Raw genomic sequence first — 22,702 nt, 5'->3', positions numbered from 1 at the left:
GCTGGCAAACTGTCAGTCGTTCATGTCGCTCTGTCTGGTTCCGTTCATCTACTGTGTGTCCACTGAAGCTTGACCACATGAGCGGAGGCGGCGCCCTGCAGCAACGCACCACCTACCTCATCTCCCTCACCCTGGTCAAGGTAGAGGCTGTGGAGGAGAATGGAGGGGAGGCCAAGAACAGCACCCAGGGGAAGGAGGTGGAGGCCGGGCCTGGAGGAAGGGCAGGAGAAGATGCCGGGGCAAGAGTGGAGTCTGGAGGTGAAGCTCCTCCTGCAGGGGCTGAGAATGGAGCCGGACAACCACAAAGAGCTGAGGATGCTGTTACTGTGCAAGGGGTCAAGTTAACCGATGAACTCGAAGATGAAGAGAGAAAACCACTCAACCTTCTGAAGGATAAACTGTCCTCCGCTGTTGATGTCTTGAGCAAGGGGAGTGAAAAGCCACCATGCAACCTCTCAATCCCCTTACCTGCCGAGAGAGCGACCCCGCAGAAGTCTGCAGAGAGCGATTTAACACGGGTCGAGCAATGCAGGTCACCATCTCTGACCACGACACCTCCAACAGAGGTGGTGGAGCCCAGCCGCACCCCAACCAGGACCAGCCTCCCTATCCGTCCGGTGGGACAGCGTCCTGTGAGCCTGCTGAAGTCCCACAGCAGCGTGGCCACCCGAGGTCGCGACTCCAGGGACGGTAGAGAACGCAGCCCTACCTCAGCACAGAGCCTGGACCGGAAGGACTGCCGCATGCCGATGCGCTCGCCGGGCCCCTGCAGGGCCTCTTGGGCCGAGGCGAGCAGGCCCGACGGATGGAGGGACCTGCGGGATGAAGCTCAAGCTGGAATGCCTCTGGATATCGGAGGTAGCATGGCTGCAGTGATGAGAGACATCCCCAGGAAGGACAGACTGAAGACAGGCTCGGCCTCCTTACCTGCACCCGCTACCCAGGCCCACAAACCGGGACGCAAAGGTAAAAGCCGCACGCTGGATAACAGTGATCTGAACAGCCTCTCTGAAGACCTGGGGCTGGCCAGGGAGGCCCAGCAGGCACAGCAGGGCCAACGAGCCTCCGCTAAAGACAGGAAGATGCTCAAGTTCATCAGCGGCATTTTCACAAAGAGCAGTTCGGGGGCGGCGGGGTCATCCTCCACAGCGCCCCCTGTCTTTATACAGCGAGACTCCAGTGAGGAGGAAGGTAGGAGGTCGCAAACACAACATCCCTGTCACCTCTTCAGCTTTAAATCATCCATGACAACTAACCATTTTTCAGACACACACTCCTGTCTTCTGCTTCTTTGCCGAACAATTATCAGACATGTAGCTCCTTCATATGTGCACAGGCATTTAGAACACGTCTGGGTGGGGTTGATCCTTTTAACACGCTGAATACATTTACAGGCTATAATACCATCACGTGCCGGGAAACATTTCCCCCCGGAAGCCAAACTGGCGACATATGAAGTTCTTTGATGTGAGAAGTGACAATAGAATCGTCTTTGGACAGTTTTAATCTAATTCCCCTCAGAGCGAGGGCAGATTTCACACCGCTGGAGGGGTAATCTCAGCGCTCACACGTACACACTTAAGCAGCGGCCTCACTATGGGTTTAAATCTCATAATGAAGCCAAAGGGGAGAGAGGAGCTGGTGGAGAGATCACAGATTGGTTTTGCACCGCTCTGGTTGATTGCCTAATTTTTTTAAATTTCCATAAAGAGGAAAAAAAGACATGAGGCGATATTTGTTCACCCACGTCAAAAAGGGAAGCGTGCATCCAGAGCCTATCAAGAACATTTCTAATCCCGTCTTTGATATTCCACCCACTATGTTCTGCTCACTACTGTTTTTCCTCTGCTTCCCTTCTCACTCCTGTCTTTGTCTTGGTTAGGCATTCAATTTAAATTCCATCATCATGTCAAATGCATTCATGTGGCATTTTAAGATTCAGTATCGTTGAGTTGCCATCGCTGCTTTTCCCACCCTCCCCTTCTTCTTCGCTGTGTTTCGACGGCTGCAGCGTACAACAGAGCGTCTCTTTCACAAACATGTTTGCTCAAAGAAAGAGTGTCAGCCTGTGAGTGTGTGTGTGTTTTATTCATTCATTCATTGTGTATTCACACTGTTACACATGCAAGTAGTGAGACTAGCCCAGCCGACTGCACAACCACACACACAAACACACACACACACACACACACACACACACACATACACATACAAACACACACACACATTCATACACACTGACTGAGGGCAGGAGGAAGTGTTTCCATGGCAACCGGCAGGACTGCTGCTTCTGCTGCTGCTACAGAGGCTGATGAAACAGAGGGGTGGAGGCGGTGTGTGTGTGTGTGTGTGTATGTGTGTGTTTGTGTGTGTGTGTGTGTGTGTGGACACACTGAGAGGATTCTGACAAAATACCCTACAAAAAATACAGTTTGAAAGTTGTCAGCTCTGGATATGAGGGAACAGGCGACATGTGGGGGTTTAACCCAGTCACCAGGATGAAATGTCGGCATTGTTCGTTTCTGCAAACCACAGATACGCTGCATCTCAACGATTCTGAACTAATGAATCACGTTCTCTCATTCCCTGCTCGCCACATACGACACCTTTTTGACAGTGCATGATCGCCGTTTTTAAGCCAATAATTAACATTGTGAATTCAAAGAAAAACTAGCTAACGTTACTTAGGTTTAGACATTACACTGACATGGTTAGGTTAAGGAAAAAAATTGTGGTTTGGGTAAAAAATAAATGTCTGTCGTGATGAAGTTTCACTTTGACATGAACGGGACACAAACCGTGGTCTCCCGGGTTAAAGATCGACGCCAGGGCTCCACTTCCTCCCACTGGACAAGTTGGACATGATGATTACAATTTTCTGGGCAGTAGAAAGCCATGTAACCGAAGTCCCGCCCATACACCCGCCCTGACCAATCACGAATGGATCACAGCCGTCAATCATGATGTTTCACCCCGTTTTTATAGCATCAAATAACTAATTAAAACCAAACTTATCAGAAAAATTAACACTTAAACTAAGTGTTCTGCAAATTAGCTGAAGGGGCGGGACTTATGACCTATACAGCCAGTCACCAAGGGGCGATCGTGGCTTCACATTTCCGGGGCCGTCAAGGGTCTATCTTTACAGTCTATGGTTTGATCCAAGCATCCACACGAACCTCCTTACTACGTCACACGTCTGAACATGTAATGTGCATTTTCCATCGGAGACCGGTACGTCGCATACAGACGTAAAACTGTTTAGTATCAATGTGTCTGTGGTTTGCAAAAATGCAACAATATACAATGTCAACATTTTGTTTCTGGGGACCGTGCTGTGGGGGGTTGCAGAGTGGATCAAACATGATTGGTTTGGAGCAGGGAGTGTGGATAATTGTCTTTCTGTATAAATCTGCGTGTGGAAGCAGCAGAAGGATCTCACTGTCTGATCACTTTTGGCAACAGCAGCGGCCCATAAAGACAGCTTTGACTCGAGATACACAAACTATGTGTGTGTGTGTGTGTGTGTGTGTGTGTGTGTGTGTGTCTGTTTGCGTGGTAGGACTCTCCCTTTCATCTAGCACCTCTAAGCCCCTTTTTGTCCTCATCAGAAGCACATCATCACTGGCTGCATCTGTGCGGCGTTGGCCTGGACACTCCATAGATTTAGAACCAGGCTCGGGTTTAATCATCATCTATCTTTGAAGGACACTTCACACACTCACAGGCAGGATGGCGGCGGGTCACACTAGTCTGCCAAAATCTCCTGATCTCCTCTGTTGTCTTTCTCTGTTTTATTCCTTTCCTCCTTTTGTTTTTTCTGTTCATTATGTTTCTCAATTAGTTTTCGCAGCATGTATCCCAGAGGATGTATCCCCTGACTTTTCCTCTAACATCTAAATGTTCACATGTCCAGTCAAATATTGATTGAATATTAATGGATTGGCAGAACATTTTGTCATTTATAGGCCGCAAACCCAACTTGATCTCAAATAGCACGCCACTTTTGCCGTGTTTCGTGTGTCATGTAACAGTCGAACATAACAGTCCCGTTGATTCAACTGTACGATAAATTTGGAGGTTGCATTTACATGCAGCGCAGTAACCGGGGTATGAGCTTACCCCGGTTAAGTGAATAACAAAGTTATGTCACTTCTCCCTGTATACATGAGTGGGGAAGAATGGGAAGAATGATGGTTGTAACTCTACCTCCAGTACAGTAGGCGGCGCTCTGCCAAGGTACAAAACATTTCTTCAGGTTGACCTTTTGTCAAAATCACAACAACTTGGAAAGATAGGATAACATGGAACTACGACAGAAGTGGATCTTCTTGATAGTTAGTGGTCATGGCGAAGTCCTCAGTTGGTTTAACGGTAAAGCTTGTGTTGCTGCTGTTGTTTTTGGCGCTGTTTTTTCCTGATCTATTCTATATCCGGGTCAAGAACCACTGCAGCGGAGTGGGAAGGGGCATTTATAACCTACGAAGCATATGCGGACATGTAACCCGATCTTACCCTTATCTTATCTTAAAGTATTTGCATGCACGAATACTCCGGTTACACTCCGGGTACGAAAAGTCTGATTTTAACCGGGGTAAAAACATATCTGTAGAGTGTACATATATAGCGCTACCTTCTTGCCTCATGTTTGTCTGCAAGAATGGCAATAGTTTCTCAACGGCAATCGTGTACACATGATTCTCTGACCCATCATCTTCTTCCTCATGGAATTTCTGTCGGCCTACATACGCATCTGGTATGATTGATACGATTGGCTATGAGCTCCGTACAGATGCATTTGATAGACATTTGTAGTGCCCAATAAACGGTTCTGGGCAATCGTAAACCATGCATAAACATGGTTGGTGCGTTAGCCAGGCTAGGTGTTTACATGGCGTTTGAAAAACGTGGGTACTTCCTTAACCTGAATTTAATCTGGTTTTTAAACTGCATGTAAACACGCAGTGTGTGAACACTGAGTGTTGTTGAACTGTATTGTGTTACAGGGACATGTTTTCTACTATCTTGTCAACCTCATGTATGCCAATTAGAGTAGGATATAGCATGTATAACACAATGTAAAGAGCTACAGTTGATTTAACAGGTCTTTGTCGAAGGAGGATTTACTGCAGGACTGTTGTATCAGACCACATCAGTTTAAACTGGATGTACCTAATAAACTGGACACTGTTTTTTTTTTTTTTCTTTCTCTCTGAATCAGTTTTAACTTCTCTTCCTAAGGCGATCTTTATTTTTATTCTCCCTCTGAAGCTGCAGCTGGGTGTCTGGGTGTAAGCGTCACATCACATTGGGGGCACGCTACCTCTCTTTTGCCCAGACGTTGGCACAGCTGTGTGCAACCCGACCCCTCTACAGTGAACGTGGGCAGCAGCTAATCGTATTTTAGACACAGAAAAGAAGAAAAGTCAGTATCAGTTTAAGTGTAGGCTATCATCTCATCATCTCATCTCATCTTCAACCGCTTATCCGGGGTCGCGGGGGGCTATAGGCTATATTTATAATATTTTCACTGCTTTACCTTGCTGTCAGATAGCTCTTTCAGAAGGGGAACTTCTTCATTATCTATTCTTTTGTAAAGCAGGGCTCGACAGGTCGGTTGCCAGGTTTCTATCTGCATGAAATCTACAACCGATTCTCTGCTTTTTTTTTACAAATAAAAAACAAGGGACAGCAAACAGCAAAATGTGCACCTCAAAATGAATACATTTTTTTTATTTTCATTAGTGATGTTTAAATTGCTCAAATTGTTATAGTCAGAATGAGAACCAGACAACGCTGCACATTCTTGGTGTTTTCGTCGGGTGCATACATGTATTTGTTTTCGGCAACCACTTTTAAACGTTGGTGTTGAGCCCTGCAAAGCCACCAGACTCCATTGACAAAAAGACTAATTTGACCTTGCAGAACACATGAGTTGCCGCTCAACAGCTGCCTTCTGTTAGTTTGTTTGTCAGGTTTTAGTTAGTTCCTAACCCTTTAAAACACCAAAGTTCCACAATAACCAAAAAAACAACAACAGATGGAGGCAGTGGTAAAACAGCAACTCCTGTGTTCTGTGAGGTTTAAATTTCAGTTTTTTTCTGGTGGCAAGTAAAGCGTTTTTTTAGGTGTTTAAAATACGTTTAGCTGCTGCCCCATCCACATCAGTACATTTCTTGGCTTATGTCCTCTTGCCTGCTTCTCCAAACTTGGGGCGTGCAGACCACCATCTACACTGGAGATCAAAATAAAAGAACAAGTTATTAATTCTTGATTTATTCTGAAATATTGTTATTCATTATTGTTCAGAATTTGATAGAATATCAGCTGTGGCTATACCACTGTTGTATTAGCATTTTTTTTAAACTACGGACGCAGATCAAACCAGAGCAGTGTGAGAAACTAGTGATGTCCTGTGGGTGCAGATGTGCTGAAGTCATTCAAAGCTGTGGCCTCTTCACTTCCTGTTCATTTTTCAATCCTAGAGAAGAAAACATTGTTGATATCTTCTCTTCTGACACAATCAACACTGTTCTCTCATTTTGATCACTGTTGTTTTCACTACATAAAGGTTTTTGTTGAAGTGCCTTGGTTATTAAAAAAAAACATGCTGGGACAGCAGTGGTATATGTATATAGGTATATATTGGTAGACACAGCTGATATTCTATCACATTCAGACTAAATAGAGTATTAATAGTTTGTTCTCTAAGTTTGATCTCCAGTGTAAATACACTGACTATAATTAGATTACCTCAAACTGTTTGATCTGTTTAAACCAACACAAATTTCTCCCACGTACTCCTTTACAAATAATTATTCGATTGCTTGATTAGTTAACCCAACTGGCAGATAAATAACTGCAAGTATTTTGATAATTAATGGTTTTATTAATTTTTCAAGCAAAACATATTCACTTGTTGCAGCTTTATGTTGCTGTTTTTCTCTGCTCTGTAAACAGAATATCTTTGGACTACTGGACATAAGACATTTGTAGATGTCACCTTGATCAGCAGCCAAAAGGTTAATCAATTAACCAATCATTATTGCATCGTTAGTGTAGTTCAGAAGGGAGACGCCGTTCAAATCCACAGACGACGGGTCTTTGAATGTTTTGAATGGCAGCTGCAGTGAAGCATCCAGTAACTCACACACATCAACACAGCTGCCCATCATTCAAAGCGCACAGGGAGCAAAGTGGATAACAAGTGGTGTGGCTGCATCTTGTCTGACGCCATCCCCCCTGTCGTGAATGAAAGGTCATATTCATTAAGAGGACCTGCGAGGCCACACGTGTGTTTATGGCGAGCGGTCACGCAGCAGCTGTGTGATTTATTGCTCTCCCACAGGCCGTTATGATGGCTGCCCTTTTTACTGTACATGATGAAAATGATGAATCTCTCTCTGCTTCTCTGCCTCACTGACCGTTTGTCTCCCTCTCTCTCTCTCGCTCTCTCTCTCTCTCTAGTAAACATTGCCAACAGCCAGGAGTGGACCCTGAGCAGATCCATCCCAGAGCTCAGACTGGTGAGGCGCTCACAACCAGCTGCATCACAAACACAAAGCTTTATTCCAAGCGTTAATCATTCTGTTATTTTAGTCTGTCATCTATACAGAGTTCAAACTTAGGCACCCAACACTTCCATAATGTTATGTTAGGTTAGTTATAATCTCTATAAACAGATTATGCACGCAACAGGACAATATTTGGGCAGTAGAAACGGTCTGGTTTCCATTTGTAGTTTGTTTGCTTTGGTTGCATGCAAGTAAACAGTCCGTGTGGAGAGCAAACAAGGCGTAACTATGGATGTATAAAGAGACCTGGATTCAGCATTAGAGACGGAGCCCCAAAAAGCCGCATGAAGCCAAAAAACGCCTCTAAGAATACCTGAATGATCTCCTCTGTTACTATGTTGTGTGGCCCACAGAGCAGGCGCACTACAGACTTTGGCTACTTCCGGTTTACCTCTCCGGCTAACTTGAATTGGGACTAAATTATTTAATTATGAGGCTCTTCTAGAATTTCAAAATGTTATGTTCAAATTCTGATATTAAAGGTTGAATATGTACAATCTTTATTAAAAGCTATTTAAAAAAATAAAACAATACACCCATGGGGCGTTTTGAGGGATACATAATGAAAGTACTGCTTTTCCATAAAAAAATATATTTAGTCTGAATTAATATTCTACATTTTTTTTGACTGGCTCGACAATGACTTTCTGTCCCATTCTGTTTCCATTGTAGCAGCCAATAGCGTTGGGTGTTGCTGCTTTCCAGGGTTATCTGTTGTTGGGTGCAGCTACTGTAGGCTGGCACTGGGTGAAATGGAGTTTGCCAATCCTGCAGCTGCTTGGGAGCCTCAGTGAAGGGGGCGTTCTTTATCCCAGCAGCTGAGTGAGCGGAGACGGGCAAAAACCAGAGTCAATATAGGCCGAGCATTTACTCCATGGACTGAGAGAAAGGAGAGAAACGCCATTCAAACGCACGTCCAAATGGCTACGCTTCTCCTTGATCGCTAACATCACTTTCATCTTTACTTAGCTGGAACAGCTAACGCTAACGGCTAACGCTAACGCTAACGCTAACTGTCAGTCAAACTTGTTTTTACGGTGTGATTTGCTGGAGGGGATGAGTTCAAACAGGCTCAAAAAGACGCCGGTCTCCTGTAGGCTACAGGGTCTGACCAACCTGGCAACCTGACTGCTGGAATTATTTTTTGTTGTTGCGGCTACGATCTTGAAACACTAGATGGCGGTGTTCTGCACATTCTCCATATTCAACCTTAAATCATTTCGCGGAGGTTGTGACGTTTAAAAAAAATGTATCCCCAGATTAACAGACTTCTCTTTTGTCATGTAAGTCGATGGGGAAAATGTATTTTTGGGCCAGAGATGAATCACGTGACCGACCCAGCAGTGATAATTCCACCGTTTGGCCAATATGTCAATTTGGCTTCAAAGCCTGGCACACTTCCTGTGTGCTTGAGCGAACACACTGGCAATCATGCACTCACAGAATCCACGCATGCCCACGGGCTATCCCGTCTTTAAGTCCTGACGTAACAACCTTTCGAACTACAGATCTGAGTTTGTTTGGCGTCTCACTGAGGAAAGAGGTGATGGTAAAAGGTTCACAGGTTTGGCGGCTGTTGTTTTTGTTTTGTTTGCACGTTCAAAAATTGTTTTTGAAAGGGCGTGATATCTCAACTTATAGACCGCGTAAATGCATGATCTGATGCGTGCATGTGCAGAAGGTCGGCCATCTTTGAAGCCTAGTTTCGGCTACACCACTTGGACAAACCAGTCTGCACCATCTGAGGTGGACAAGAAACAACACGCAGAAGCCCACCTGTATGCAGATACGAAGTGTATGTAGATGCGGATGTGAAAAACAGACTTGAAATGATGAAATTGCATTTGGTTTGAATTTCTATTTACACATATTTATTTAGGCTCCTTTCAATCATCTTATATTTATTCCCATTTAAAATCAACAACAAAATCATCTTTCTACCATTTTATTATGCTTCATTTGGAACCAATTTGAATCAGATTTGTATTTGAATTGAATTTCTGAATTTATTTCAGATCTCAGTAAAAAGAATACAAAATTATACAAAATTAAATTAGTTCAGTTTGATTTGATTTGAATTTATATATACACATATCTAGTTTTGTCAAAGTAGAGCCACATTTGCAATTTTATTGATTCTAATTTTAAATAAAATTCAACTACATGTAGTAACGGATATGACATAACGTGTGTGAATACTTCTTTAACCAATACGTCCATATATGGAAGAAAAAAAACAATAAAATGCTGACAAACGTGACTGAAAGGAAGAAGAAGACATTGGATGGAGGAACTTTGTATTTTTAATTCTGTCTGTTTGAGAGTTATATTTGATACGTGACTGTGTGATCGATGGTGCACGCTGACCCTGAATGAACTTTACGGTGTTGTATTTCTTCCCTCTCTTCTGCCCTCAGGGCATTCTGGGAAGTCTAAAAAGCGGCAAGTCAGCGCTGGTGAACAAATACATCACAGGCAGTTATGTTGCACTCGAGAAGCCTGATGGTAAGAAACATTAAACACATATTTTATAGCGTTTGTCCTTTACACTGATGTAATGACGTACATTTACTCAAGTATCCTAAGAACAAATTTGAGGTACTTTTCTTCTCATATCACTCCATACTTTACAGTCATTACGCTGATGCTTTTATCCAATGCAACCTACAAATAAGTGCATGCAGCCATGAAGATGCACCCAAAAATATCGTATAAGCAAAAAATGCTTCAAATGGTACATGATACTCTTCTACTCAACTACATTTCACTAATTTCGCACAAAAATGATACAATTCGACAATACAAAACAATACCAAATATAATTTCTCAACTACTTTGGCAGATAATCACAAAATAATTTCGTAAATAATCATGTTGGCTAATAATCTCATGACAGAATATATAATACCATATAATAGTATTTCACTTTAAACCCAAATCCAAAATATCCTTCTAAATATGTAATTTAGGAGTGTAATTACATACATTAAGCACATAAAAATGATTTAAAATTAGTTTAAATACAAATTCGAAATATTGTCGTTTCAGTTTTTTAACTGTCCTAGTTTTGGATTTGAAGTGGGCGTGGTCATATTCATAATAAAATGACGGCATATTATGTGACGTCATGTTTCTTGTATAAGCTCTCTGCTCCAGTCTCGTTCACTCTTATTACTGAGCGCAACTTTTAAAGGTATAGCTTGCTCTATATTGCCTATATCTGATCTATCTATCTTGCTATGGTCAGTTATCTATTTGTCTTTAGTTAGTTGTCACCTGTTTATCTGTTTATATATTTAGAGATCGTTAGTGTTCAGCTGTTATCTATCGAACAGTTATCTAGCTCCGCTCTGCCGCATCATACCTTTATCGTGTGTGTGTGTGTGTGTGTGTGTGTGTGTATGTGTGTGCTGTCCCTGGGTGCACAAACACGATTAAGAAAATAGTGTCTTCCTTTTATCACCCATCTACGGTAAAGTCCACCGGAGAAACCGTGGACCTCGTTTTCTATGAGCCGTGGTGGAGTCGTAAAAACATATCTAATGTTCATGCTCTTTGAGTGTCATATTTCATTTATTGTTCGATGTTTCGTGCAGCGTGTTTTGTGATTCTTCCTCCTTCTGTCACGCTACTAAATACCTTGTCTGTCCTCATCAGGTGGCAGGTATAAAAAGGAAGTGCTGGTGGATGGACAGAGTCATTTATTACTGATCCGGGAGGAACCTGGGCCGCCTGATGCACAGGTGTGTCTGTGTGTGTGTGTGTGTGTGTGTGTGTGTGTGTGTGTGTGTGTGTGTGTGTGTGTGTGTGTGTGTGTGTGTGTGTGTGTGTGTGTGTGTGTGTGTGTGTGTGAGAGAGCTTCTCTCTTTGTAACAAACCTGAAACACCTGCAGTCTCCATCATCCGTCGTGCTCTTCCTCCTTCAGTTCAGCAGCTGGGTTGATGCAGTGATCCTGGTCTTCAGTCTGGAGAACGAGGGCAGCTTCCAGGAGCTCTACCAGCTCTACAGCCAGCTGAGTGCACACCGCAGCGACATCCCAGTCATCGTGGTCGGCACCCAAGGTCAGCACACGAGTCACAGCCACGTAGAGTTGTTCTGGAGCTCAACCGTGGGGGACATATCAAATAAATATGCTGTAAAACATAAGTTCGACCAACATCTGTTCAGGTGCAAATTAGACTAGATTTCCATTTTCACAGTTTGAAAAGTCAATTCTTATTCTGACAAAGAATTTCCAGCACACTTGGTGACCTAAAGTGAAGTTGTCAATGTTGACAAGTGTCTGTTTGGCGTTACCCGGTGTCTGTAGCTAGCTAATGTTAGCCTGATAACGACTGATATCACAAACTAACCCAATCGTGCGGTGGTCCTGAGTGCTCACGGCACTGCAACTTAAGAAAACGCATGCAAATAGACAAAACGCGAGCAAATTAAGAAAACATCTTCATCAGTTTGACAACACATGCGCAGCATTTAGAAAACACACTGCAAATACTGCAACACAACACTTTAAAACATCCCTGCAAACAGACCACAACACAACATATTAAAAAATCACTGCAAACAGACCACAACACAACATATTAAAAAATCACTGCAAACAGACCACAACACAACATATTAAGAAATCACTGCAAACAGACACAACTTATTAAAAAATCACTGCAAACAGACCACAACTTATTAAAAAATCACTGCAAACAGACCACAACTTATTAAAAAATCACTGCAAACAGATCACAACATATTAAAAAATCACTGCAAACAGACCACAACATATTAAAAAATCACTGCAAACAGAACACAACATATTAAAAAATCACTGCAAACAGAACACAACACAAAGTATTAAAAAATCACTGCAAACAGATCACAACATATTAAAAAATCACTGCAAACAGATCACAACATATTAAAAAATCACTGCAAACAGACACAACATATTAAAAAATCACTGCAAACAGACACAACATATTAAAAAATCACTGCAAACAGACCACAACATATTAAAAAATCACTGCAAACAGATCACAACATATTAAAAAATCACTGCAAACAGACACAACATATTAAAAAATCACTGCAAACAGATCACAACTTATTAAAAAATCACTGCAAACAGATCAAAACATATTAAAAAATCACTGCAAACAGACCACAACTTATTAAAAAATCACTGCAAACAGACCACAACACAACTTATTAAAAAATCACTGCAAACAGATCACAACATATTAAAAAATCACTGCAAACAGATCACAACATATTAAAAAATCACTGCAAACAGATCACAACATATTAAAAAATCACTGCAAACAGATCACAACTTATTAAAAAATCACTGCAAACAGACCACAACATATTAAAAAATCACTGCAAACAGACCACAACTTATTAAAAAATCACTGCAAACAGACCACAACTTATTAAAAAATCACTGCAAACAGACCACAACACAACTTATTAAAAAATCACTGCAAACAGACCACAACATATTAAAAAATCACTGCAAACAGACCACAACACAACATATTAAAAAATCACTGCAAACAGAACACAACATATTAAAAAATCACTGCAAACAGACACAACATATTAAAAAATCACTGCAAACAGACACAACATATTAAAAAATCACTGCAAACAGACCACAACACAGCATCCATATGTGCAGGTCCTGGCATACCTCCAACCTCAGCTTATAGTTTAGATCATGGTTGAGGTTTAGATCGGTACATTTCTCAGGTCACGTGATTGTCAACCTACGGGTTTTCCTGCCCAACATTTGCATGCAAACAAAAGTCTCATACCATGTTTCAGGGGGGTGAAACAAGCTACACTTTACCAAAGCAACAATTATACAATCTTTAATTTTGCTGTTTTAATAAGAAATGGTGAATATTTCGGTTCAAACTGTTTATGTTTATGATGATCCTGCATGTTGTAAAACGAGCCTGTATTACAGACTCATTGCAGTTCTGTTTTGATCCTAATTTATGGGTTCCTATTCACTGATTTGTTCCCCAGATAAAATCAATAGCACCAACCCCCGTGTGATCGAGGATCAGAGAGCCAGGCAGCTGTGCATCGATGTGCGTCACTCGCTGTTTTACGAGACCTGTGCAACCTACGGGTTCAACGTGGATCGAGTGTTTTCAGAGGGTGAGCTGACTGAAATGTTATCTGTGCTCTAAAATACATGCAAAAGCATAGGGTGAGAGGCCTGGTTCACCACAAAGCAAAAACAGTGTAATGTCTGCTGTGTGTTTGAACAGCTGCCCAGAAGATTGTAGCTCAGAAGAAGCAGGCGGCGCTGCAGGCCTGCAAGTCTCTTCCCAACTCTCCAAGTCACTCTGGAGGCTCCACACCTGGATCAGCATCGTTCCCCGGACAGGTACCTCATCCTGACAGCGGCCGTTTTGATTTCTGTCTGTGACAAACATTTGGCTCATCTCACATGGGATTAAAAAACACAATTTTATATTAAAACATAGGGTGTAGTGCAGTTCTGCGTGAGGTTTGTTGTAATGTTTGTTTGTTGACAACGTAAAAAATGCATGTAAACAGCAAACACTGTCTCTTAAAGTAATGTTTTAATCATGGATAAATATAATAATAATGAATCACTATGTCACCAAGCCCATAGTTGCAAAGCGGCGTCTCCATTCACACTACTGGCGACCTTTGGCACTGTTTTGCACAGATTCACACATGCAGTAGAAATATTTCTAAAGCCTGACGGATGGCCTAAAGAAGTGTCCAGGAAATGCATTTATATGTGAACACTAACACATCAGGTGTGAAACTTGTTATTGTTCTTTTGTCAGGGTAAACACAGTCTTCTTCCAGACAGATATTACGTCAGACCTGGAAATAATAGGACACGGATGAGAGTGTGCTACTGTTGCCATGCAGGTGTTCTCTTCGGCTGAGCACTTTTTTGTTTTTCTGCTCAGCTCCATAAGTACGGAGTCACAGGAGTGCCAAAAAAATAACTCATCTGTAAAGGAATAGGAAAATATTGTGGAAATATAAAGAGGAATAAACAAAAAATGTAAAAATTGAATCATTAAGTCAATAAAAAAAATGGAATTATAAAGACAAATATTTCTGTATATTTTTATTTATTTTTTTATCACTATTTGCTATTGCTTTTTTGCTCTTTTATATATTTACCTCCACATTTTTACCTTTTATTATTGTATTATATATATTATATTATATGTAATATTTCCCTTATTTTTATTTCTTACAATGTTATAATGTTGTTATGGCACTCCTATGACTCCATAAAAAAATCTTCAGGCGCATATTTTTGTGGGCATGATGCGAAAATAAATGATACTTAAACTTATAAAGTTTAAATCATTTATCAAACTGAAATTTTCAATTTTCAACGCCATCTCCAAGACCGGCCATCCCTCCCATCACATCCCTCTCAGCTCCATCAGTACCACATTGCCCTCCTCCACGATGATCGATGGCGAGGAAAAAGAAAAACACACTGTCGATCATCATCCACCTTTTTGTAAACGTACTTCACCTGTTTTTCATCTTTCAGCCCATTCTCACTCTCTCCATCTCTTTCCTCCATCCCCCCATCCTGACCTCTTGACCCCGGTTGTCCTCTCCCCGACCCTCGCTGCTCCTCCTCAGGCCAGTAATGGCCCGAGTTGTGGCTACGCTTACTCCCTGCCCTCCACCCCTGTGATCGCTCACAGAGAGCTGCGGGTTGCACAGGGAGAGGGGGTGGGCAGCCTCAACTCACGTGCGCTGAAGGGCATCCCCAGACGGCCCTCCCTCTTCAAGGTCAGTTGTCGCCAACTGCCGGGCGTCTCGCACCTTTTTTAGTCGCCCTTAATCCCTCACTATCATTTCACTCCATTCAGCGCCATCTTTGTTTCTCTCTGTTGAAATCTTCGGCTCTTTTTTTAAAAACAACTTCCCGCTGGTGGGTTTTTTATTTGTTTCAGAACCGGGACTCTGATAAGAAGCCCGGTGATGCTAAAGGAGACCTGAGCGGCGCGCGGGGCGTTCCCATCAAACAGGTTTGGTTAACATTCCAAACATTTGAAACCTTCTAGAGAACCGCTCATCCAAACAACTTCACACTTGTATCAAAAGTCTTCATTTCAGAGGTTACATGGTCGTGTCTGGTAACCCAAGTAACTCTTGCGAGATGGTTGAGGTTAGGATGATATGATATTCAAATTTAATTAATTCAAACTAACTTACTAACTAATATTCAAACATCCAAATGTATCCAAGAACAAACAGTATCTAATTCATTTGCTCGTTATCTTGGCTAAATTTTATATTCATAAAATGAAATATCTGAAAAACTTACCCTCCTATCTTTTTCAAAAGATCAGATCTAAATACATATTTTGAAAAGTATAAAATTTAAAACTGCTTAAAAAAAGTCACCAAAACGATGATTTTATGCTAATCTTATCATTTTAGAACAAATTAGGTAAACCCTTGTGTGTTCATGATTGTGTTCAACTTTATGATTTTTTATTATTGTACTTTTGCTTTTATTTGTTTGTGAATCCTGCCAACATTTTGACAAGTGAATGCACATTTTGAAACCGTTAATTTAAAAGAAAAAAAAAGGTTAGATGGTTGAGGGTAGGATGATATGATTTATTTGCAAAGCACATTTCTGTTAATGGTAATTCCCATTATGTGTTAGCATTGAGCTAGCAAACTGTAAATCAGTAAACATTGCAATGATGCCTTGGTGTGATGATGACAAATAATGATGACTAAGCACTGATTATTTGCCTCTTGGTTGTAGCAGCTATGCTAATTATAGGAGTTATTTTTCTAGTTAAGAAGATATGATATTTGCGTAGCTCGTTCTTCATTAATAGTAATTCCCATTATGTGTTAGCATTGAGCCAACACCTCTATCCACTTTTACCAAATGCAGACGAGGACACAGAGTAAGATGTAAACGAGTGTTTAATTAAAGAAAATAATAAACAAACAGGTGGCCCCTCTCAATACACTACACAGTGTGTATATAACGCACTACTAATAAATACGTCCTATATATCTCTAGAGCTAGCACTCGACCCCGTACTTCCCAGGGTCCTCAGCAATATACCCGCCAAGTGTGAAGTCGATCGGATGAACGGTTGTCCAGAAAATCTTAGGACAGACAGAAAGAGACTCCTTTCAATATGTTTCAATTCCATCTTCAGCAATAAAGTGGAAACAGACTATTTATTTCATCTTATATAAGCAGCAAGAAAGAAAAAAATCTCAAGGGCGTTCTATTAATAATGTGCGAGTGCTTTCAGTTATTGTTGTCGGAGCGCTTCACACTTTGAAGAAATTGTCTCGACTCTAAATTTAGGCGGATTGTGCAGTGACCTCGCTGTTGTTTTTGACAGAGCATCCTGTGGAAGAGAAGCGGCAGCTCTCTGAATAAGGAGTGGAAGAAGAAATACGTCACCCTGTCCAACAATGGCACGCTGTCTTACCACTCCAGCTCCAGTGTAAGAGAACACCATGAGACGGATCGATGTGGCAGTAAAAAACACAGCGAAGCGTTCAGAGTTTTACATCTGCACCTTTTTCAGATTTAACTGCAGTTTCAACTTCAGTGGGTTTAAAAACAAGGGCTGCAGGAAAGGCTTAGAAACTTTAACTCACTATTGATTTCTTTCCAGAAAGCATTCAGAGTGATTTAACGTTTAACATTAACATTTTAAGTGAGTTTCCTGCACCGCCAGTTGTGGAAAATAACTTAGCATATTTTTACTCAAGTACAGTTATTAGGGTTTGAGTATTCCAGAAACAAAAATCTAAAGTGTCACTACTTTTAAATCTACCTGTATTCCTGGTGAACGTGTCTAATATCTGAGTTATACTGTCGGTTTCAGGACTACACTCAGAACACCCACGGAAAGGAAATCGACCTGCTGCGCGTTACGGTTAAAGTTCCCGGGAAACGTCCTCCGAGAGCCGTAGCTCCCGCGGGGCCCTCGCCCGTCCCCCCCGGCGCTGCAGCTGGAGTCAACGGGCTTAGTAAGGAGCCGACCGCCGCTGACAGCACCAGTACAGGTGAGCCAATGCTCTTGTGTACATGGACAGTTTACAGAGTGTTATTTAAAAGGCGAAGGCGACCATTATTCTCTACTTCTTTTTAATTAACTAATCCTGTTAGTCCGTTTCTAAATACTTCTCTAACTTGTCTGTGGCACTCAGTACCAAGCCCACTGGTTCCTACAAGTCTGTGATACTTGTATTTTACTTAATATCAGAATATGATTCATTCGGCCAGATTCTGAAAGTCTAGAAGAGCATCAGTATTATGTCATCTAATACCCGTTCAAGTTAGCAGAGCGCTAAACTGTACAACTTACTGATGGGAGTCCCCTGCTTTATGGTCTTTTTGACTCTAAATGGGATCATCATTGACTAAATGAACATCATGCTGTATGTATGAAGACTTGAAACTAGAGATTGAGACATAAACTCATTAGGAAAATGTTTACTGAGGGAATAAATCAAGAGAGAAGTTTAGGCTCATTTTCTCATTGATTTCTTATCAAACTGACTTCTTGTAAGAGCCAGAGGAGTCGCCCCTGCTGGACATCAGAGAGAATGCAGCATTAATGTGTAAGTGCGGTGTTAATGGACCCGCACTCTTTTTCGGCATGAATATACATCAAATAAGCCATCGAGACAATTTTTCCGTTGATGAACTATAAACTATAAAAATCCTAGAGTGACGCTAACAGCCAGACGTGGCTAACACTGATTAGCTCGGGGCAGAACGGTGAAGGCATTAAAACGTCTTTTTTAACCACTAATACTGCTGAAAATAACAGCAAACCTCTGCAGTAGCATGAGAAGAGTCCCTACACAGAAAACAAAGAACCAACAACGTAGTTAGTGAATCCAGAGTTTATTAAAAGAGTGTTTTAAAGACTTACCTACTGGCCCCTGTACCAGCTCCTCTCATAGTAAAGTCCATTCAAGTGGATTACCAAAGTCAATCCCAAGGGAAGGAGCCCATTGGTGCTTTGTTTTCTGTGTAGGGACTGTTCTCATGCTGCTGCAGAGGTTTGCTGTTATTTTCAGCAGTATTAGTGGTTAAAAAAGACGTTTGAATGCCTTCACCGTACTGCCCCAAGCTAATCACTTTAGCCACATCCGGCTGTTAGCGACTCTCCCGGTTTTCTCCGTTAACAGTTGTTACACAAAAGAAAATGGTTTGATGGCTTATTTGATGTATGTAAGTGCTAAAAAAGACCATGGGATGATTTTGTGCCGGAATTACACTCAAAGGCACTTCACAACGTTGGCTTCACTTTTCAGACCTGAAGCCACATCCATTCTTTTTTTACAGTCTGGTTCCACTACTGATGTCTCTGATATGTTGCATTACATTGTGTCAAAAGTTGAAATGACTAACATCGCATAAATATGACATACTACATATAAACCTTTCACTTCCTCTCTCGCTGTCAGTTCCCCAGTTGTGTCCAGCAACTCTGTCTGTGGTCGATGATCGGTCTGGCGGTCTGTCGCCTCAAGGAGGGGACAGAGGACTTCAACGCTGCCCCTCCTCATTGTCCACCAAAGCACAAAGTGTTGGTACGTACCGCAGGAAGTAAAACCTCTCAGTCTGCGACCACTAAAAGAATACTCAGTGCTCTCATACATATATGATCTATGATCCATTATTCTTGCACCACATGTCAGATGCCCTCGAAGGAGCAGCCAGCCCTTTCACTGGAAAAGACCCAGGCCAATCATCTCCCATGAGCGACAGGAAGAAGAACAGAAGGAAGAAGAGCATGAATCAGAAAGGAGACGCGGCCGTTGGGCAGGCTGAAGGTAACTCGACACAGAGATCCACTTTGGAGATAGTCTCTGCATGAAATACTACTGCTGCTGCAAGTACTGCAATAAAAATAGGATCTTTTTTATGTCAATAATATCGTACATATGCAAATAGATATTATAGTGAGTGTTAAGAAGCATCTGAGTTCACATAACTTGAAAATGAATGCATTCATAAAACATAACAGTATGTTTATGAGGAGTTTTGAAGAGCAGCATTTGATTCTTGCAATTTTAACAAATATTTTACCTATTCACATTCCTTTTTCTTGAGCAACTATCTTTTACCTCTGTCGCTTCTGTGAGGATCCAGATGAGTGTTTTTTTCTCTTAAAATTTCTGAACAGCCTTTTTCTTAATACTTGCTCTTGTCTTTCTCTGTTTCTCTTCTTTTTCCCCTCTCCCTATGCTTACCTCTCGCTCCGCAGCCAAACGCAAAATGTGGAAATTAAAGAGCTTTGGTAGCTTGAGAAACATTAATAAAACAGGTAACATGTGAGGGGTGATGAAACTGAATCATACAATATCTTCCCTCTGTGTGTTTGACTTGTTGTCATTGTCATAACCTCCAGATTCTTCTGTTCTCCCCTTCCATCAAACTACCGTTTTGCATGTCCGTCCTTCACTGACTGATTCATGATGCCCATTATATTAATCCATGGTGAATTGGCCATCTCTGTACACATGCAAATCTTACTTGAGTTTGTTCTGCTTCCCTTTTTCACTCACAGAGGAAGAGAATGCAGACTTTATCATTGTGTCGTTCACCGGGCAGACTTGGCACTTTGAGGCCCAAAGCCTGGAGGACCGGGACTCGTGGGTGTTGGCTATAGAGAGCCAGATCCTGGCCAGCCTGCAGTCCTGCGAGAGCGGCAGAAACAAGGTATACAAGATTTATAGGGGTCCTATCATGCTTTTCCTGATTTTCTGTCATATATATCTTGTGATAATGTTGGATGTACATGCTAAACACGACCAAAGTCTCAAATAAAGAAGTAAACGTGTTCATGAGCAGATCTGTTCAGGATACAGACTGCTGTCAACGCCTCCTTTCAGACACTTTTTTCTACTTTCTCTGTTGTCTGACATCAAGCCTTCATGGATTTTCAATAAAGGTCATCTGCTCCAGGAAAAGCACGCCAGGCACGCCCATGAGAACAGCTACACACTGCTTCAGTAGTTAGGTTACTATTTACTACAAGTAGCTACGAGCTAGCGACAGAGAGAACTGTGAGGTCACATGCCCGCTACAACATGTCCGGTTGTGTTGTGTTAAGTTTATAAAGCCTTCTATAGGCTTTCTGATGGTAGAAATTGCTGCTTTATTCCTCCACAGTCCACTGCTAATGACATTTAGCTAGATCTCAGCGGAAGTGATAAGAACAGCTGGGAGGAGCCCAGGAAGTGCCTGGCCAATCAGAGCAGACTGGGCTTATTTTTAGGGGGTCAGTGTAATTTCAGCGCAAAATATTCCCATGGCCCCTGTACCAGCTCCTCTCATAGTAAAAGCCATACAAGTGGATTACCAAAGTCAATCCCAAAGGAAGGAGCCCATTGGTGTTTTGTTTTCTGTGTAGGGACTCTTCTCATGCTGCTGCAGATGTTTGCTGTTATTTTCAGCAGTATTAGTGGTTAAAAAAGACATTTGAATGACTTCACCGTACTGCCCCGAGCTAATCACTATTAGCCACGTCTGGTGACTCTACTGGATTTCTCCGTTAATAGTACACACATTCCCAAAAAAACTGTCTTGATGGCTTATTTGATGTATGAAGTGTCGAAAAAGACCATGGGATGATTTTGCGCCGGAATTACACTTTAAACGAGACAGGAGCTGCAACAGAGCGTCTCAGACAGAGGGTGCAGCAGCCATGAGCAGTATGAGAGAAATAATAAAGTGAACCTGAAAGAGTATAATAGGACCCTTTTCAATGTTACAGAAACCTATTTTCTCAATCAGCTTGTTACTACGAGCAACTGGATTCTACATTTGCTTTTATGCACCAAATGCACAACGTCAGTAACTCTCTGATGTACTCACATAGAGGCAAAGTTGGACTTCAAATACCATTTGATCTTGTAATATAAGTAATTGTGTCTGCAAATAAATGGTTTAAATATGTGTTCTCTTTGTTTGTTTGCATTCAGGCTCGGAGGAGCAGCCAGAGCGAGGCTGTAGCGCTGCAGGCCATCCGCAACGCCAAGGGCAACGGTCTGTGTGTCGACTGTGAAGCACCAAGTGAGTTCTTAAATGTCACTATCTTTTTCCTCCAGCTGCAGATTTACTCTGGAGGATAATTTCATGCTCCGTTCACAGCCTGCGGTGGTGATTTCACACTGTTTATGTTTACTCAACAGAGGTGGAAGAAGTACTTTTATACTTCAGTGAAACAATTAAAAGTCCAAAAGTATATAAGTAAAAAGTACTGACTCATTTCAGAATCATATATATATATATATATATATATATATAAGGGATATCCCCGACTTTTCATAGTCGAATCTAATTCGTCACGTCTTGCCTATAGTCGACTAATCGTCAAATCAGTTGTATTTTTTTCTTGTTCCTCTGATCCGGGGGGGACATGAAGCAGACAGCGGCGGGTGCACGTTCACACGTGTCAGGCAGAGGGCTACTGGGAGGTGTGATTTCTGATAGGAGCATCTTATTAAAAGTATTTGTTGCTATAACATAAATGTTTTGTTTGTATCTTTCTTTGACAATAGCTGACGGTATATTTAGAACTGTAGTTTGACTTTCACGGCGCTGTGTCAGACTGTGTCGGATTGAACGTCTATAATGAAAAATAACAAATGGGCAAATATTCAAAGTAAATTATGCTGATGATTAAACAGGAGCAGACTGTTGTATTTCTGACGCCCAGATAGATTTAAAGCCAAGATGCGCTCTCACAGTGGACAGAACAACTTAATCTAAGAAGGGGAGGGGGTTATTCCTGCACACTGAGGAGACAGATTAAAAGAACATGAGTTATTTTAGAATTTTTAGCAACAGTATTTATTAACATGCTTATATTTATACCCAAATAGACCATTTATCATGGTTTATTGGGAGAAACCAAGCATTTATATGTAAAATCAGACATTCAGCCCCCCAGAGCCAGAATGGAAGTATCCATTGATGCATAATCACATTTTGCGCATAATGTTGCAGCTGGTTAAGGTGGAGCTAATTCATTCATATATATTATTACTTTATATACTTCCGGGTAGATTGTGAATTCCCCCTGTGCAACAACAAAGT

General features: G+C 41.6%; 1 protein-coding gene across 2 annotated transcripts in view; it reads left to right on the top strand.

The window, feature by feature from the left end:
- agap2 (ArfGAP with GTPase domain, ankyrin repeat and PH domain 2) overlaps positions 1-22,702 on the top strand; it is a gene marked incomplete at its 5' end in the record, with an annotated part of 37,092 nt that overhangs the window by 6,638 nt on the left and 7,752 nt on the right. Inside the window, 16 exons of one of the 2 annotated variants that reach the window (XM_083920216.1) lie at positions 78-1,191; positions 7,468-7,526; positions 9,992-10,079; positions 11,232-11,317; positions 11,501-11,636; positions 13,603-13,737; positions 13,851-13,969; positions 15,232-15,384; positions 15,549-15,623; positions 16,977-17,081; positions 17,469-17,649; positions 19,063-19,188; positions 19,297-19,431; positions 19,866-19,925; positions 20,169-20,320; positions 21,586-21,676. In XM_083920216.1, coding sequence (XP_083776342.1) covers positions 78-1,191; positions 7,468-7,526; positions 9,992-10,079; positions 11,232-11,317; positions 11,501-11,636; positions 13,603-13,737; positions 13,851-13,969; positions 15,232-15,384; positions 15,549-15,623; positions 16,977-17,081; positions 17,469-17,649; positions 19,063-19,188; positions 19,297-19,431; positions 19,866-19,925; positions 20,169-20,320; positions 21,586-21,676 — 2,815 coding nt within the window. Of the gene's footprint in view, positions 1-77; positions 1,192-7,467; positions 7,527-9,991; positions 10,080-11,231; positions 11,318-11,500; positions 11,637-13,602; positions 13,738-13,850; positions 13,970-15,231; positions 15,385-15,548; positions 15,624-16,976; positions 17,082-17,468; positions 17,650-19,062; positions 19,189-19,296; positions 19,432-19,865; positions 19,926-20,168; positions 20,321-21,585; positions 21,677-22,702 lie in introns of those variants that run through there. The other variant, XM_083920217.1, reaches the window with a different exon arrangement.

This window comes from Echiichthys vipera, assembly GCF_963691815.1.
Source record: "Echiichthys vipera genome assembly, chromosome: 9".
NCBI classification, from domain to species: Eukaryota; Metazoa; Chordata; class Actinopteri; order Perciformes; family Trachinidae; genus Echiichthys; species Echiichthys vipera.
The sequence above is the reverse complement of the archived record's forward strand: the minus strand, read 5'-3'. Positions and strand labels throughout refer to the sequence as shown.